The sequence below is a fragment of the Cebus imitator genome, unplaced genomic scaffold (genome assembly GCF_001604975.1).
Source record: "Cebus imitator isolate Cc_AM_T3 unplaced genomic scaffold, Cebus_imitator-1.0 Scaffold166, whole genome shotgun sequence".
NCBI lineage: Eukaryota > Metazoa > Chordata > Mammalia > Primates > Cebidae > Cebus > Cebus imitator.
The window spans coordinates 1,309,355-1,326,750 of NW_016107481.1; the positions used below are offsets into that span (position 1 = coordinate 1,309,355).

At 35.8% G+C, this 17,396-nt stretch overlaps 1 protein-coding gene across 4 annotated transcripts in view; it reads right to left on the reverse strand.

The window, feature by feature from the left end:
• Nucleotides 1-17,396, reverse strand: part of HFM1 (helicase for meiosis 1) — a 121,269-nt gene that overhangs the window by 28,000 nt on the left and 75,873 nt on the right. For all 4 annotated transcript variants that reach the window (XM_017544130.2, XM_017544128.2, XM_037744126.1 and 1 more), the window contains 5 exons: nt 16,090-16,175; nt 15,790-15,873; nt 15,503-15,660; nt 13,581-13,684; nt 12,969-13,115 (listed from right to left, as the gene is read on the reverse strand). In XM_017544130.2, coding sequence (XP_017399619.1) covers nt 12,969-13,115; nt 13,581-13,684; nt 15,503-15,660; nt 15,790-15,873; nt 16,090-16,175 — 579 coding nt within the window. The remainder of the gene's footprint in view (nt 1-12,968; nt 13,116-13,580; nt 13,685-15,502; nt 15,661-15,789; nt 15,874-16,089; nt 16,176-17,396) is intronic.

The following is a 17,396-nucleotide window of genomic DNA, read 5'->3' on the forward strand; positions in this document are numbered from 1 at the left end:
ACCCAGGCTGGAGTGCAATGGCGCGATCTCGGCTCACCGCAACCTCCGCCTCCTGGGTTCAGGCAATTCTCCTGCCTCAGCCTCCTGAGTAGCTGGGATTACAGGCACACGCCTCCATGCCCAGCTAATTTTTTGTATTTTTAGTAGAGACGGGGTTTCAGCATGTTGACCAGGATGGTCTCGATCTATTGACCTCGTGATCCACCCACCTCGGCCTCCCAAAGTGCTGGGATTACAGGCATGAGCCACCGCGCCCGGCCTACTATCTGGTCTTTTAAGAAAGTTTGCTGACCCTTGTAGAATTCTATTGGGTCAACATACCACAATTTATTTGTCCATCAAACTGTGGAGGAGCTTTTGGCCAGTTTCCATTTTAGGGCCTAAATGATAGTACCACTATGAATATTCCAAAATACATCTTTTGGTGAACATATGTGCACACTTCTATCTGGTATATACCTAGAAGAAGAAATACTCTATCATATAATATGCAAGGGGAAATGCTCTATTGTAGAATGCATATGTTAAGCTTTAATAAATACTGCTAATTTCTGAAGTAATTGTATCAATATATACTCACATTAATGATTAAAGGTAAGAGTTGTTACATATCCTTATCAATACTTGGTATTTTGTTTTCCACTTAAGTCCTTTTGATGGTTACAGCGGTATCTTGTAGATTTTCATTCTTGCATTGTTTAATAAACTTAAATACCCTTTCATATGCTCTTGACTTTTTTGATATCCTCTATTTTGTAGCGTCTGTTCAATTGGGTACCCATTTTTTAAATGTTATCTTTTACTTATACACATAGGAGTTCTTTATATATTATAGTTCTTTCCAGGGTATTAATTTGCCAAGGCTGCCATAACAAAATGCCACAGATTGAGTGGCTCAAACAACTGAAATTTATTGTCTCAGAATTTTGGAGGCTACAAGTCCAAGATCAAGGTGTTGGTAGGGTTGGCATCTTCTGAGGTGCCTCTTCTTGGCTTGTGAATGGCTATCTCTCACCGTGTTTTCACATGATCTTTCCTCTGTGTGTGTCTGCATCCTAATTTCCTCTTCTTATAAGAACACCAGTCATATTGGATTAGGGTTCACCCTAATGACCACATTTTAATTCAGTTTTTTTTACAGACCTTATCTTCAAATGTAGTCGCATTCTGAGGAATTCAATATATTAATTTTGGGGTACACACAATTCAGCCCATAACAGGCAGGTATACGTATTTCAATTTTTTCCTCACATTCTGTGAGTTGCATCTTTCACTCTCTTAATGGTATCTTTCTGATGAACAGAAGTTCCTAATTTTAAAGTAATCAAATTCATCATGTTTTTATCAGAACTTTTTATGCCCTGTTTTAAAAAAAGCCAGCCTATCCCAAGGTCTTGAATACCTATTTTTTTTTACTTTAAAAGTTTTATTATTTCTCTTTCACATTTAAATCAGCCGTCTATTTGGAAATAAGTTTGTAGGTCAGGGTTGACATACGATTTTTTTCAATATGGACATCCAATTGACCTAGCACTATTTATTGAAAGACTGTCTTTTCTCCACTGCATGGCACTGTCACCTTTGTCAGAAACAATGACTGTATTATTTGTAGGTGTATTTCTGAACTCTAGTCCATTCCATTGGTTAATCTGTCTATCCTTATGCCTACATCACATTCTCTACACATAAACATCTAATTATCTACTGTTTAACAACAGTTCTTGATAACTAGTAATGTAGGTTGCCCAAATATGTTTTCCTTCAAATTCACCCTGACTACCCTGTTCTTTGAATTTTCATATGAATTTTATAATTAGCTGGTCATTTCAGAAAAAAATGACAACAATGGCAAAACCCTGCTGGAATTCCGATGGTATCGAATATAAAGATTAATTTGAGGAGAACTGACATCTTTACAATAATAAACTTTTTAGTCCTTGAAATGGTATCTTAATGTATGTTTTCACTAATTTCCTTTAAACAATAATTTTTAGTTTTCATGTAGTGGTCTTGAGTATCTTTTGTTATTCTATTACTAGGTTGATATTTTATGCTATTGTAAATGCTGTTTTAAAAATTATAATTTCTTGTTTTTACTGGTATATAGGAATACAATTGACTTTTAAATTTCTTAATTAAATTATAATTCATACAATACCATTTACACTTTTAAACTATACAATTCAGTAGGATTTTAGTATATTCTCAAAGTTGTGCAACAGTCATCACATAATTCCAGAACACTGTCATCACCATACACATAAAAATCCCACCATATATCTATTAGTAGTCATCCCTCATTTCTTCCCACCCTCAGCCCCTGGCAACCACTGATCTACTTTCTGTCTCCATAGATTTACCTGTTCTAGACATTTCATAGAAATTGAACCATACAATATCTGGTCTTTTGTGACTAGTTTCTATACAGCATGTTTTTAAGGTTCATTCCTGCTGTACCATGTATCGTAGTTTTGGTTTTTTTTCTCTGGCTGAATACTATTCCATTGTTTGGATATACCACATTTTGCTTATCTATTCATCAATTGATAAATATTTTGGTTGTTTCCAGTTTTGGCTATTATAAATAATGCAGCTATAACATTCAAGTCTAAGTTTCCGTATATGTTTTCCATTCTTCTGGATATACACCTAAGAGTACAATTGATAGAGTATATGTTAATTCTATGTTAAATTTCTTGAGGAACTACCAACTGTTTTTCAAAGCAGTGCATAATTTTACATTCCTATTAGCAGTGTATGAAGGTTCCAGCTTCTTCATATCCTTATCAACACTTGTTACTATCCATCATTTTGACTAAAGCCATCCTACTGAGTGGCAAGTGGTATCTTACTGTGGTTTTGATTTGCATTTCTGCATTGACTAACAATGTAGAGCATCTTTTCATATGTGTGTTGACCATTTGTATCACTTCCTTGGAAAATGTCTATTCAGATCCATTAACTAGTTTTATTTTAATTTTATTTTTGAGATGAAGCCTCACTCTGTTACCCAGGTTGGAGTGCAGTGGCATGATCTTGGCTCACTGCAACCTCTGCCTCCTGGGTTCAAGTGATTCTTCCACCTCAGCCTCCTGAGTAGCTGGGATTACAGGCACCACTGTGCCTGGCTAATTTTTGTATTTTTAGTAGAGATAGGATTTCACCATATTGGCCAGGCTGGTCTCAGACTACTGATCTCAAGTGATCCACCTGCCTTGGCCTCCCAAAGCATTGGGATTATAGGCGTGAGCCACTGCGCCTGGCCCCTTGACTAGTTTTAATTGGGGTATTTGTCTTTTTACTGTTGAAGTTAAGATTTATTTATATATACTGAATACTAGTTTGTTATCAGATATATATGATTTGCAAGTATTTTCTCCCATTTTGTGGGTTGTCTTTTCACTTTCTTAATAGTGTCCTCTAAAGCACAAAAGTTTTAAATCTTGATTAAGTCCAATCCATCTATTTTTTCTTTGGCCAACTTATCATTTGGAGACACTACAGTAATTACAAATCTACTATCAGCCATCCCATATATTGGAACTTTGCATGAGTTTTACATGTCATACCTAACAAACTATTGCCTTGTACAAGGTAATGAAGACATGCACCTATGTTTTAAGAGTTTTATAGTGTTGTTTTTATTTATTTATTTATTTTTTTTGAGACGGAGTTTTGCTCTTGTTGCCCAGGTTGGAGTGCAATGGTGCAATCTCAGCTCACTGCAACCTCCCCTTCCCAGGTTCAGGCAATTCTCCTGCCTCAGCCTCCTAAGTAGCTAGAATTACAGGCTCCTGCCACCACATCCAGCTAATTTTTTTTTTTTTTTTGTATTTTTAATTGAGATGGGGTTTCACCATGTTGGCCAGGCTCGTCTTGAACTCCTGACCTCAAGCATCCACCCACCTTTACCTCCCAAAGTGCTCAGATTACAGGCATGAGCCAACACACCCAGCAAGTTTTATCGTTTTAACTCTTATCTTTAGGTCTTTGATTCATTTTGAGTTAATTTTTGTAGATGGTATGAGATAGGAATCTAAATTCATCCTTTTGCATGTGTCTATGCAGTTGCCCAGCCCTATTTCTTAAAAAATTATTTTCAAATTCTTTTACCATCAAATTGTTTTGGCGTCCTTGTCAAAAATCAATTGGCAGAGATGTATAGGTTTATTTCTACACTCTCAGTTATAGTCTATTGATCTCTATGTCTAGTATTATGCCAGCACCACCTTGTCTTGATTACTGCAGCTTTGTAACTAGTTTTGAAACTAAGAATTGTGAGTCCTCTGTCTTTGGTCTTTTTTTCTTGAAGGTTGACTTAGCTATTCTGGCTCCCTTGTATTTCCACATTAATTTTAGGATCAACCTGTGAATTTCTGCAAGAAATACAGCTAGAATTTTGATATGGACTTTGTTGAATTTGTGAATTAATATGAGAAATGCTGCGATCTTAACAATATTGTCTTTGGGACATGGATGAAGCTGGAAGCCACCATTCTCAGCAAACTGACACAAGAACAGAAAACCAAACACTGTATGTTCTCAAACATAAGTGGGTATTGAACAATGAGAACACATGGACACAGGGAGGGGGAGATCACACACCGGGGCATGTTGGGAGGTAAAGGGCTAGGGGAGGGATCGTAGAGGGTAGGGGGATTGGGGAGGGATAACATTAGGAGAAATGCCTAACGTAGATGACAGGGGGATGGATGCAGCAAACCACCATGGCATGTGTATACCTATGTAACAAACCTGCACGATCTACACATGTACTTAAAGTATAAAAAAATATATATTGCCTTTCAACCCAAGAACATGAAATATTTTTAGGACTTCTTTAATTTATTTCAATGGTGTTTTGTAGTTTTCAGTGTTCATTCCTTATGCTTTTTTGTTCAATTTATTCCTAAGTATTTTATTCTTTTTGATGCTATTGTACAATTGTTTTTTATACTGACTGCATTCAGTGATATTTCTAAACATATTAATTCTAACAGCATGTCTACAGAGTCTTTTGGATTTTCTCTATAAATAATCATGTTGCTTAGAAATAGTGACAATTTATTTCTTCCCAATGCCATTCCTTTTTTCTTTTTCTTCTTCTCTTTTTTTTTTTTTTTTTTTGAGACAAGGTCTCACTCTGTTGTCTAGGCTGGAGTGAAGTGGTGTAATCATAGCTCACTGTCACTTCAAACACCTGGACTCAAGTGATCTTCCCATTTCAGCCTCCAGAGTAGCTGTGTCTACATGCATGCACCGCCACACCTGGCTAATTTTTCTATTTTTCGAAAACATGGAGTTTCACGCTGTTGTCCAGGCTGGTCTTGAACTCCTCGACTCAAGTGATCCTCCTACCTTGGCCTCCCAAAGTTCTGGGATTATAGGCATGAGCACCTGCACCCGGCCCCCTTTTTTCTTTTTTAAATATTATTCTATTACTAAGACTCCCAGCACAATGTTGAATAGAAATAACAACAGAGAGGACTCTTGTATCATTCTCTAACTCAATAGGAAAGTGTTTAATATTTTACTTTTGAGTATGACCTTTGCTATAGTTTTTGTAGATATTCTTTATATTATATTCTTAGCAAACCAGAAATAGAAGCTCCCTTCTATTTCTAGTAGAAGCTCCCTTCTATTTCTAGTTTGCTTAGAGTTTTTTTTTAAATCATAAATGAGCACTGAATTTTGTCAAATTTTTTTGACACCCATCAAGAGGATCAAATGGTTTTCTCCCTTTTCTCTGTTAACATAGTGGTTTATGTTGATCTATTTTGGAACGATAAGCCACTCTTGCATACATGCAATAAATCATACTTAATTGTGCTATATTGTGCTTTTTGAAAATACGGCCAAATTCAGCTTGTAAATATTTCATTAAAGACTTTTGGATCTATCTTCATAAGATACGGTGCTAAATAATTTCTCTTTCTTTTTAATGTGCTTGTCAGGTTTTGAAATTAAGGCCATACTGGCCTCATTAAAAAAACAAAACATTAGAAAATATTCTCTTTTTTCTATTCTCTAGAAAAGTTTAAGTAAGGTTTGATATTATTTCTTCTTAATTAAGAAAAATTAACAGTAAAGTCATCCATGCCTCAAGTTTTCTTTGTGGACAAATTTTTACTAATAATTGCTTCAATTTCATACCTAGTATCAGACTACTCAGATTTTATTTTCTTCTGTCAGTTTTGGTAAGCTTGGCTTCTCAATAAATTTCCTCATTTTAGCCCAAACAATGTCAAATTTATCATTATAAAATAGTTAATATCTTTTTTGTCTTTGAACATCTTTAGTACATTTTTTATGTACAATGTAATATTCTCTTTTTCATTCTTGATATTGTTTTTTTCTTTTTTTTTTTCTTATCAGTCTTTATTCATAGGGGGTTCTTAATTTTATTCATCTTTTCTAAGAACCAAATCTCAGCTTTGTTGATTTTCCTCTGTGCTATATTTACATTCTGTGTATCCTGATTTCTGTTTTTCTCTTTATTTTTTCTTGTTAAATTATTTGTTTGATATGTTATACTCTTGAGATACAAGCTTGTATTTTTTTGCTTTGCATTTTATTTCCACATATATTTTAAACTCCACAAGTCATTTCAATTATTGTTTTATAAAGTCAATTTATATACAGCTATATATTTATCCTGTCTACTCTTCTTCATTCCCTCCCCCCCAGCATGTCCATGTTTTCATCTGTGATCATTTTCCTCTAAGGAACTCCCTTTAGCATTTATTTCATTTTTTATTTTGAGACAAGGTCTCACTCTGTTACTCAGGCTAGAGTGTATTGGCGTGATCTCAGCTCACTTGCAGCCTCAACTTTCCAGGGTCAAATGATCCTCCCATCTCAGCCTCCCAAGTAGCAGGGACCACTGGTGCATGTCACCATACTCACTAATTAAAAAAAATTTTTTTTTGTAGAGACAGGGTTTCATCACATTGCTCAGGCTGGTCTCGAACCCCTGGGCTAAGTGATCTGTCCACCTTAACCTCACAAAGTGCTGGGATTATAGGCAGGCACCACTATGCCCAGCCTTAGTATTTAAGTTAGGATGATACATTTACTAGTAGTGACAGTTATTCAGTTATTTTCTTTCTCTATGTCTGTATTTCACTTTCATCAGAAAGGACATTTTCCACTGGGCAGAAATCTAGTTTGGCAGCATTTTGAATGACATTCCATTGCCTTCTGTTTTCCTCATTATTGCTGAAAAGTTAGCTGTCAGTTTCACTGTTGCTCTTTTGAAGGCAACGCATAAATGATGTATTTAACATTTTCAGCAGTTTTGCTACAATATGTCCAGGTGTGGTTTTCCCTGTATTTATCTCTGTTTGGAGTTTACCAAAATTCTAAATCTGTTGGTTGGTGTCTTTTATTACTTTGAAATGGACTCACCCATTGTCCCTTTGAATGCTAATTTTGTCCCATTCTTTCTCCACTCTGCTTCTGAGACTTTAATTATGCACATATTAGGCCTTTTTAAAATTACATTCCTTTGTATCTTTTCCATTCTCTTATCTCTGGGCTTCAATTTGGATATTTTCTATTGATATGTCTCAAAGCCCACAAATCCTGTATTTGGTTACATTGAATCTAATGTTAAATCTACCAAACTAGCTCTTCACTTCATATATTGTATTTTCAATTTAGAAAGCCCACTTAAATCTCTGTATAGATTTTAATTTTCTAGTAAAGCTTTCCATCTTTTCATGTATTTATCTATTTTTTCTATATTTTCTTGAAAATATTAATCATAATTATTTTACACTTTTTTTTAAAAAGAGATGTGGTCTTGCTATGTAGCCCAGGCTGTAGTGCAGTGACTAATTCACAGACACGATCATAGTGCACTACAGCTCAAACTCCTGGGCTCAAGAAATCCTCCTGCTTTAGTCTCCTGAATATCTAGGACTAGGAGTATGTGTCACCGTGTCTAGTGTGTTTTCTTTACACAGTTGATTATCAGTCATATGGTCTTGTCTCTTTACAGGCCTCATAATTTATCTTATGACAGACATTGTGTCTGTGGTTTCCAGATTATATTTCACCAGAAGAGGTTTCCCTTTTCCTCTGTCAGGCACACATGCTGAGTGGCTGATCATGTAAACCCCTTTATAGGGGATGGCCTACCTAGCCTTTTTATTAAGAACTGCTGGGTCCTTGAGTCTTCTGCTCTGCCTGGAATGGTTTTCCCCTCTCTAGAATTTTAGTTTCTTTTTTTTTTTTTTTTTTTTTTTTTGAGACGGAGTTTCGCTCTCGTTACCCAGGCTGGAGTGCAATGGCACGATCTCGGCTCACTGCAACCTCTGCCTCCTGGGTTCAGGCAATTCTCCTGCCTCAGCCTCCTTAGTAGCTGGGATTACAGGCACGTGCCACCATGCCCAGCTAATTTTTGTATTTTTAGTAGAGACGGGGTTTCACCATGTTGACCAGGATGGTCTCGATCTCCTGACCTCGTGATCCACCCGCCTCGGCCTCCCAAAGTGCTGGGATTACGGGCTTGAGCCACCGCGCCCAGCCGAATTTTAGTTTCTTTAGTCCTTATTGCTTCCACAAATCTCCGATGCCCTAAAAATTGTAATTTTTATAAGGTATGAAGGTTTTCATAGTTGTAGCTGTGGAAGTACTGGCTTACCACAAAACTATATCCTACACAGAAATGGAAGCTCTTCTGTGTTCTTCAAAAAGGAAGAAGATAAATGCTCATGCGCTCACAGAACAGTTCTAAATGTGCTCTTCCTGCCACTACTCACTGCAGTTACTATTTATCATAATTGCCAGCACTCTTCAGAGAGCATGACTAATCAAGCTGCTGCTCTCACATTCCCCAGTATCTGTTAACTGCTCCCCTTATGGGTCAAAAGAGTGAAAATAGGACTAACTGAATAAGAGCTGCAAGGTAGGCTGCCTATGCTGCAAGTGTTTACATATTTAGTGCTTGTTTTGTAGATTTAATTACAGAGCTATGTAAACATTTTACATTATTATAAAACAAAATTAATTTTTGAAAGCCATTCCTAAAAATATAAAATAAAATAAAACAAATGAAAGTATATATATATTCAGAGTGGCATGGCCACAAACAGAGAATCTATTCCAAGTGATTTTTAAACACATTAATTTGACTACTGAGATATAATCTCAGGTAGTAAGATACAGTCTAAGAACAAAAATACATGCAAAATAATTCTGAAATGTTAATGATCATATTAAGAGTGGTAATCTGGTGTTGTTATTCTCAGACTGTTTGTTGTGTGTAATGTATATAAAGGATAGAAAATTAGTGATATTCTATCACTTTTGGAGCCATCGAGAACCAAGTTTCTCAGCATGACAGGAGGCCTACATAGATAATTGAGTTTAAGGATAAATTCTGTATCTCTGAATTTGATTTGTACATATAAATATGAATTCATGATGTAATATATCTTTTAAAACAAAAAATAGTCCCATAATACTTAACTCTATGCATGAAAAAAATCTAAGAGATCATGATCATTCAATGGCAATGAGCTCCTCTAGGACACAGATTGTGATCTCTAGAAACCACTATCATTAAAAAAAAAAGGCTTCTTGGACAAAGGGTTTATTTATGTATGAATCTGAAGTTACACATATATGAGATGAGCCTAGAACAGCATATTACTCTGCATAGCAAAGAAGCTTTCAAAACTACTAGAAACAGCCAAAAGGACTCAGGAGTTAATATGATATATCTAGATGGCATCAAGATGATAATTTATCTACAATATTTATGAGACAATTTGAACACTGACTTAATATTGGATGATATTAAATAGATTTTATCTGTAAAAGTAATGTAGTTCAAAAAATCTTTACCATTTAGATAGATATATAATGAAACATTTACAGAGGAAATACTATGATATCTAAAATTTGCTTCAAAATACGGATGGAAAAAAACTAAAGAGAGGTATAGATGAAACAGTAGTAGTCATGAGTTGATCACTGTTTAAAGTGGATAATGAATAAATGAAAGTTCATCATATGCTTCTACTTTTGTATATATTTGAAAAATTCCCATAATAAAAAATAGTAATTCATTTTCACTCTGATTTGCCTTAACAAATCTGTCGATTCTTGTACATCACCTGCTCTCCCCTGACAATGGCTGTAAGAATGGCATAAGTATGGAAAAGGAAAAACATATAGTGACATGATTTGCCTGTGTCCCCAACAAAAACTCAACTTGAGTTATATCTCCCAGAATTCCCACGTGTTGTGGGAGGGACCCAGGGGGAGGTAACTGAGTCATGGAGGTCAGTCTTTCCCATGCTATTCTCATGATAGTGAATATGTCTCATGAGATCTGATGGGTTCATCAGGGGTTTCTGCTTTTGCTTCTTCCTCATTTTTTTCTTGCCACCACCATGTAAGAAGTGCCTTTCAATTCCCACCATGATTCTGAGGCCTCCCCAGCCATGTGGAACTCTACGTCCAATTAAACCTCTTTTTCTTCCCAGTCTTGGGTATGTCTTTATCAGCAATGTGAAAATAGATTAATACAGTAAATTGGTACCTGTAGAGTGGAATGTTGCTGAAAAGATACCCAAAAATGTGGAAGCGGCTTTGAAACTGGGTAACAGGCAGAGGTTGGAACAGTTTGCAGAGCTCAGAAGAAGACAGGAAAATGTAGGAAAGTTTATAACTTCCTAGAGACTTGCTGAATGGCTTTGCCCAAAATGCTGATAGTAATATGGATAATATGTCCAGGTTGAGGTGGTCACAGATGAAGATAAGAAACTTTTTGGGAACTGAAGCAAAGGTGAATTTTGTTATGTTTTAGCAAAGAGATCGGTGGCATTTTGCCCCTGCCCAAGAGATTTGTGGAACTTTGAACTTGATGATTTTGGGTATCTGGTGGAAAAATTTCTAAGCAGCAAAGCATTCAAGATGTGACTTGGGTACTGTTAAAGGCATTTTGTTTTAAAAGGGGAAGAGGGCATAAAAGTTCAGAAAATTTATCCCAGCATTTTGGGAGGTTGAGACAGGTGGATCACCTGAGGTCAGGAGTTCGAGACCAGCCTGACCAATATGGTGAAACTCCATCTCTACTAAAAATACAAAAATTAGCCAAGCATGGTGGCAGGCTCCTGTAATCCCTGCTACTCAGGAGGCTGAGGCAGGAGAGCTGCTTGAACCAGTGAGGCAGGGGTTGCAGTGAGCCAAGATCGTGCTACTGTACTCCAGCCTGGGTGACAGAGTGAGACTCTGTTTAAAAAAAAAAAAAATTTGCAGACAATTTGCAGCATATGTGATAGAAAAGAAAAACCCATTTTCTAGGGAGAAATTCAAGCTGGCTGCAGAAATTTGCATAAGTAGCAAGGAACCTAATGTTAATCCTGAAGACCATAGGGAAAATGTTTCCAAGCCATTTCAGAGATCTTCACAGCAGCCCCTTTCATCACAGGCCTGGAGCCCCAGAAGGAAAAAGTGGTTTCATGGGCTGGGCCAAGGGTTCCCATGCTGTGTGCAGCCTAGGGATTTGGTGTCCTGTGTCCCAGCTGCTACAGCTGTGGCTGAAAGCAGTTCAATGTGCAGCTCCGGCTGCAGCTTCAAAGGTTGGAGGCCCCAAGCCTTGGCAGCTTCCACATGGTATTGAGCCTACAGGTGCACAGAGTCAAGAATTGAGATTTGGGAACCTCTGCCTGGATTTCAGAAGATGTATGGAAATGCCTGGATGCCCAGGCAAAAGTTTGCTACAGGAGTGGGGCCCTCATGGAGAACTTCTGATAAGGCAGTGCAGAAGGGAAATGTGGGGTTGGATCCCCACACAGAGTCCTTAATGGGGTGCTGCCTAGTGGAGCTGTGAGAAGAGGACCACCATCCTCCGGACCCCAGAAAGGTAGATCCACTGACAGCTTGAACTGTGTATCTGGAAAAGCTGCAGATGCTCAACACCAACCTGTGAAAGCAGACAGTAGGGAGGCTGTACCCTGCAAAGCCACAGGGCTGGATCTGCCCAAGACCATGGAAACCCACCTTTTGCATCAGCATGACCTGAATGTGAGACCTGGAGTCAAAGGAGATCATTTTGGAGCTTTAAAATTTGACTGCCCCACTGGATTTGCGACATGCATGGGGCCTGTAGCCCCTTTGTTTTGGCTAATTTCTCCCATTTGGAATGACTGTATTTACTCAACACCTGTATCCCCATTATATCAAAGAAGTAACTAGCTTGTTTTTGATTTTACAGGATCATAAGCAAAAGAGACTTGCCTTGTCTCAGATGAGACTTTGAACTGTGGACTTTTGGGTTAATGCTGAAATGAGTTAAGACTTTGGGGGACTGTCGGGAAGACGTCATTCGTTTTGAAATTCAGGACATGAGATTTGGAGGGGCCATGGATGGAATGATATGGTTTGGCTGTGTCCCCACCAAAATCTCAACTTGAGCTGTATCTCCCAGAATTCATACGTGTTGTGGGAGGGAGCCAGGGAAGGTAATTTAATCATGGAGGCCAAACTTTCCTGTGCTATTCTCGTGATGGTGAATAAGTCTCATGAGATCTGATGGGTTTATCAGGATTTTATGCTTTTGCTTCTTCCTCATTTTTCTATTGCCATCATCATGTAAGAAGTGCCTTTCACCTCCCACCATGATTCTGAGGCCTCCTCAGCCATGTGGAACCATAAGTCCAATTAAACCTCTTTTTCTTCCCAGTCTCAGGTATGTTTTTATCAGCAGTGTGAAAATGGACTTATACATATACCAAAAGATGAATCAAAAAATTTGTCCCCCAAATATAACCCTAATTTGACAAAAATTATAAGACAGAATTTCTACTATATCCTATCAATGCAATTACTATGAAGATTAAATATCTTATTCCAGAGTGTTCTCAATCTGACTGTTGCAGTACTATCACACTGAATACTCCTCCCTAGCCATACCTTTGCTTTAATATAAAATAGGGATTAATAGAGCTCTTTACCTTTATTAGGTCCTGCTATGGTAGATCCATCTGAATGCTTAGAATGGGAAATCTGTGTTTCAGATTTTCTTCTCATAGTCATTTGATTTCCAAACCTCTTGGGTTCTAAGTAAAAGACTGTAAATTTCTGCTGAATATCAAGCCCAACTGGAAAATGAAAAAAGTATACAAATGCTTATTTAAGTCATATAAATCCACATGAGAACATTTATTTCTTTTTATCTCTCTTACATTTTTATAGCTTCTAGAGCTAAGAAGTCCAGAAAGTTAAAATATTTTTGAAGGGTTAAAAAATATGACAACTAAAAAATTACATATTTATTGTTACAAAAATAAAACTCAATCTTCTAACAATAATTGCAATTTAACTATCTAGGGAAATAAAATATATATAAATGAAAAGATAAACTTTTATAAATGTCATCCTGGTCCATGCTATCTTTTATATATCTAAATACATGAAACTTCCTTTAAAATTTATTCACATTATCTAAATATATTATTTTTGCATAATACCATTTATACTGCTTTTCTGTACCAACATAAAGGATGTAATTTTTAAATGCAATTATATTATTTACATTCCTGTCTTCATTACATCAATTAACTTACCAAATTCAGAACTTATTAGATTTATGCTAAGATCTTCAGATTTAAGAGCTCTCTTCACAGAAATCTTCTTAGCCCAATTTCCAGCTTTTAGCAAAATAGAATCCCTGAAAAGTAGTATAGTTTAGTAATCCAAACACTAAATGACATACATATAAATCTTCAAGGGTTAATTGTTCTTAAGAAAAATATTCTCTAGTAGTAAACTGAAATAATTTACTGAAAATTGCTTTCCTCAACTTTTCATGAGGGAGAATGAAGTATCAATGGAAATCTCTTGACCATGATTTTTTTTTAATTAATTTTCTTTTTTTTGAGACGGGGTCTCACTCTGTTGCCTGAGCTGGGGTACAGTGGTGCAATCATAGCTCACTGTAGCCTCAAACTCCTAGGCTCAGGCAGTCCTCCTGCCTCAGTTTCCTGAGTAGCTGGGACCACAAGCACGTTGGACCATGCCCAGATTATTTATTTATTTATTTTTGTAGAAATAGGGTCTCACTTTGTTGCCCAGGCTGGTCTGTAACTCCAGGCTTTAAGTGATCTTCCTGCCTCAGCATCTCAACGTGCTGAGATTACAGGTGTGAGCTACCACATCTAGTCTATAATTTTCTTAATTACAGCTGTTTCCAAGTTGCATTTACTCATTTCAGTCCCAATAAAAATATATACTTGCTATTAATAATGCGTGATCTTGCCCCTAAATCACTATCATTTAAAACTGACTATATTAAGTTATGTGTATTATGAGAACAACTTCAATTGTATTTTTTAATTTATATAAAATATAGTCTGTATCTAATAACATCATAAACAAACCAGCAACCAATTTTATGACTGAACTTATTTTAGTCTCATGTAGTCACAGATTTATTAGTCACAGAGAAAAAAGATTTGTACAATAGCATATTATCTGTAAGTGTGTCATGGTTAGCTGCAGGAGAGCAGTTACCAGTGAAAGGGTTTTATGCTGGTCACTGCAGTCCCTTCAGAAACCTTGCATGTGACTTTCTGGGAAAGAATCTTCTAGTATTTACTGGCAGCAGTTAGGAGAACCTCATTTCAGAACCACTGCCATTCCTGAACTTACAAGTACAGTAAGATGGTCCGGAGTCTAGGCTCTGGAGTCAAACTGCTTGGGTTAAAATCTAGACTTTGCTATTAACTAGCTACATGACCATGATTAAGGTTTGATTAATCATAAATCAAACTCATTAAACTCTTTTTGTCTCAATATCCTCCTCTACAAAATATGGATAGCACCTGTCTCATACAGATATTAAATAATTCAATATTTGGAACCTACTAACTGCTAAAAAAAAATTAGCTATAGCTATAACCTACTAAGTGTTGAAAAAAATAGCTATAGCTATAACTGATATCCTTAGAGATTGTTTATGACATTCTGGGAGAAAATAATAGTGTCTGGAAAAATGCTGAAGTAAAAATTATAGAATGGCATGCTACAGAACTAGATATAAGGGAGGGTACCCCCTCTACACATTTGCTCTGATTGCTTGGATCTTACAATGGAGCTATAGTAATTTGTTAGATTTTAATTTGAAAGTAGAAGATGTATTTCGAGGTCAGTAGGAGAAAGACTGTATTCAAACAGTAGTAGGACCAGGAATGACTGGAGAAAAGCAGTGAAATAAGAAAGACCTCCTAGAGGTCATCTACTCACTTGTTTCAGACCATGGTGATAGATTTTATACTTTGTTCATTTGAGTACTAAATGTCACAGTTTAAATCAACAGACCCAATGTTAATATCTTCTTTAAAAGAAAAATAGAGAAACTATCCCATTATTGTGTCAGGAAAATGTAATTTAGTTGATCCCATAATGATCTTGTTACTTTTTTTTCCAGTGGAATTTTTCTTTTACAATATATGCTTAGAAATAAAATCATCAGAAATTTCACACTTACATAATCTTGTGCAGATAAACTACTTGATTATCTGCATCACCTATGATTAAGGTAACATAGTGAGAATCCGATGCTGTTCTTTTAATTTGTAGGTGTTCAAAGTTTCTTAATATAACAGTCACTAATATTTCCGCCGTGGTATCACTATATCTTGAAATCTTCAAAAAAAGGACAAGCATAAAAAGTGTTTTAAAAAAATGTTACTTCTCATACTCAGCTGATGCCTATTTATGGGTGGCTTTATTCCTGAAAAGACAATAAAATATCTAAGAAACAAAAATATTTACCTGTTCCACTTTAAGTTCATATTTTGGTAGATACATCACAGTTTCTTTTATCTGGGTTCCAAAGGGGGGATGTCTATTTAAAATCTAAAAACATTTACATCGTTATATTCTTACCACAACACTTGAAATTCTAGTAAAATATTTTTTAGAATAAATAGCTTTAATAATGCTTATCACCCAAAACCTTGGTAAGTTAAAATACTTATGATTATGAGAAGGAAAATAACTTTTAATAGAAATAAAGGTAGGCCTCAGAATTTAGACAGAATTCAGGAATTAGGAATAAGTGAATATAAATACCAATTCAAGTTCCCTTGCGTCTGTTTCTTCTAATTTTTTAAAGGAAGTCAAACCAGCATTTACGATTGTATTTGACAATGTTATACCTGTGGAAAATTAATCAAACAACAACTTAAAAATAATCAACTTTAAATAAAATATATATTTAAATATTTAAAAACTAAACTAGTTTTTAAAAAAATTTAAGATCCAGTCAAATAACTAACTTAAAGTTTTTATAAAAAGTTTTCAATTGGATTATTTGGGTTGTGACATTATTCAATTATTCATACTTATTCAGACTGAAATAAAATATGCATTTGCTTTATAAAAGAAAGTGAAGCTCTGGTCCACATGATGACTCACCCTTTAGTTTTACTATATGTCATCCATAGGGCAAGCACCAAGAGATATGTACTTTTAGTTTTACTATATGTCATCCATAGGGCAAGCACCAAGAGATATGTACTTTTATACTCATGCTTGAAAGAAAGGCAACATGATTCAAGTCTCATGCTTAAATGAAGCAAGGGAACACTGCTTCATGAAGCTATGGCTCTCTGAGCATTTCTGTCTTAGAAATACAGTTCTATGCTTCTGTACCTAAACCAAACTATTTCACTCTACTTCCAATGCTTTCCCAATGCATTTAGAATGAAGTGGCAATTTCCTTACTGGGGCCAAATTTTCTTACCTATATGACAGCCTATCTCTCTAATCTAATTTCCTCTCACTCTCCTGTTGCTGACGACTTTCCAGCCCCTCTGGCTTTTATTTTGTTCCTTAAATATATCAAGTTCCTTTTCATCTTTGGACCTTTCCTATTTCCTTATACTTTCAGGAGGCAGAATTTAAAATTCTTATATGCTTATGAATGTATTTATCCCAATCCTCAAATAAAAGATACTGTGAGCAGTATAAAACTCCAAAATATTGTCTAAGGCACATATATTACATATATTACTGGTGAAGGTATGACACTATTTCCTTACTCATATATTTACTTGTTCTTGGGATTTTCTCTTTGTTCTTCTTAAGACACAGCTTTTAGTATTCATATTCCTAATGTTCATTTCCATTTCCCCTCAAAATGTCTGTCTTTTAACTTTTTAGTTTATAGCCACCATTAACATCAATTTGTATGCATTACTTTTTTTTCAAGATGCTCAGTAACAACTTGGATTTGACTTTTTGTTTGGATTCTCTCACTTTTCTATTATATGACATTTTTCTGGGCAATATTTGTTTTTTTCTTTTTAGCTGTAATGACTTTGTGTGAAAACAGGTTAGTTCAACAGTCTGGAAGGGACAGAATGCAATGAATGCCC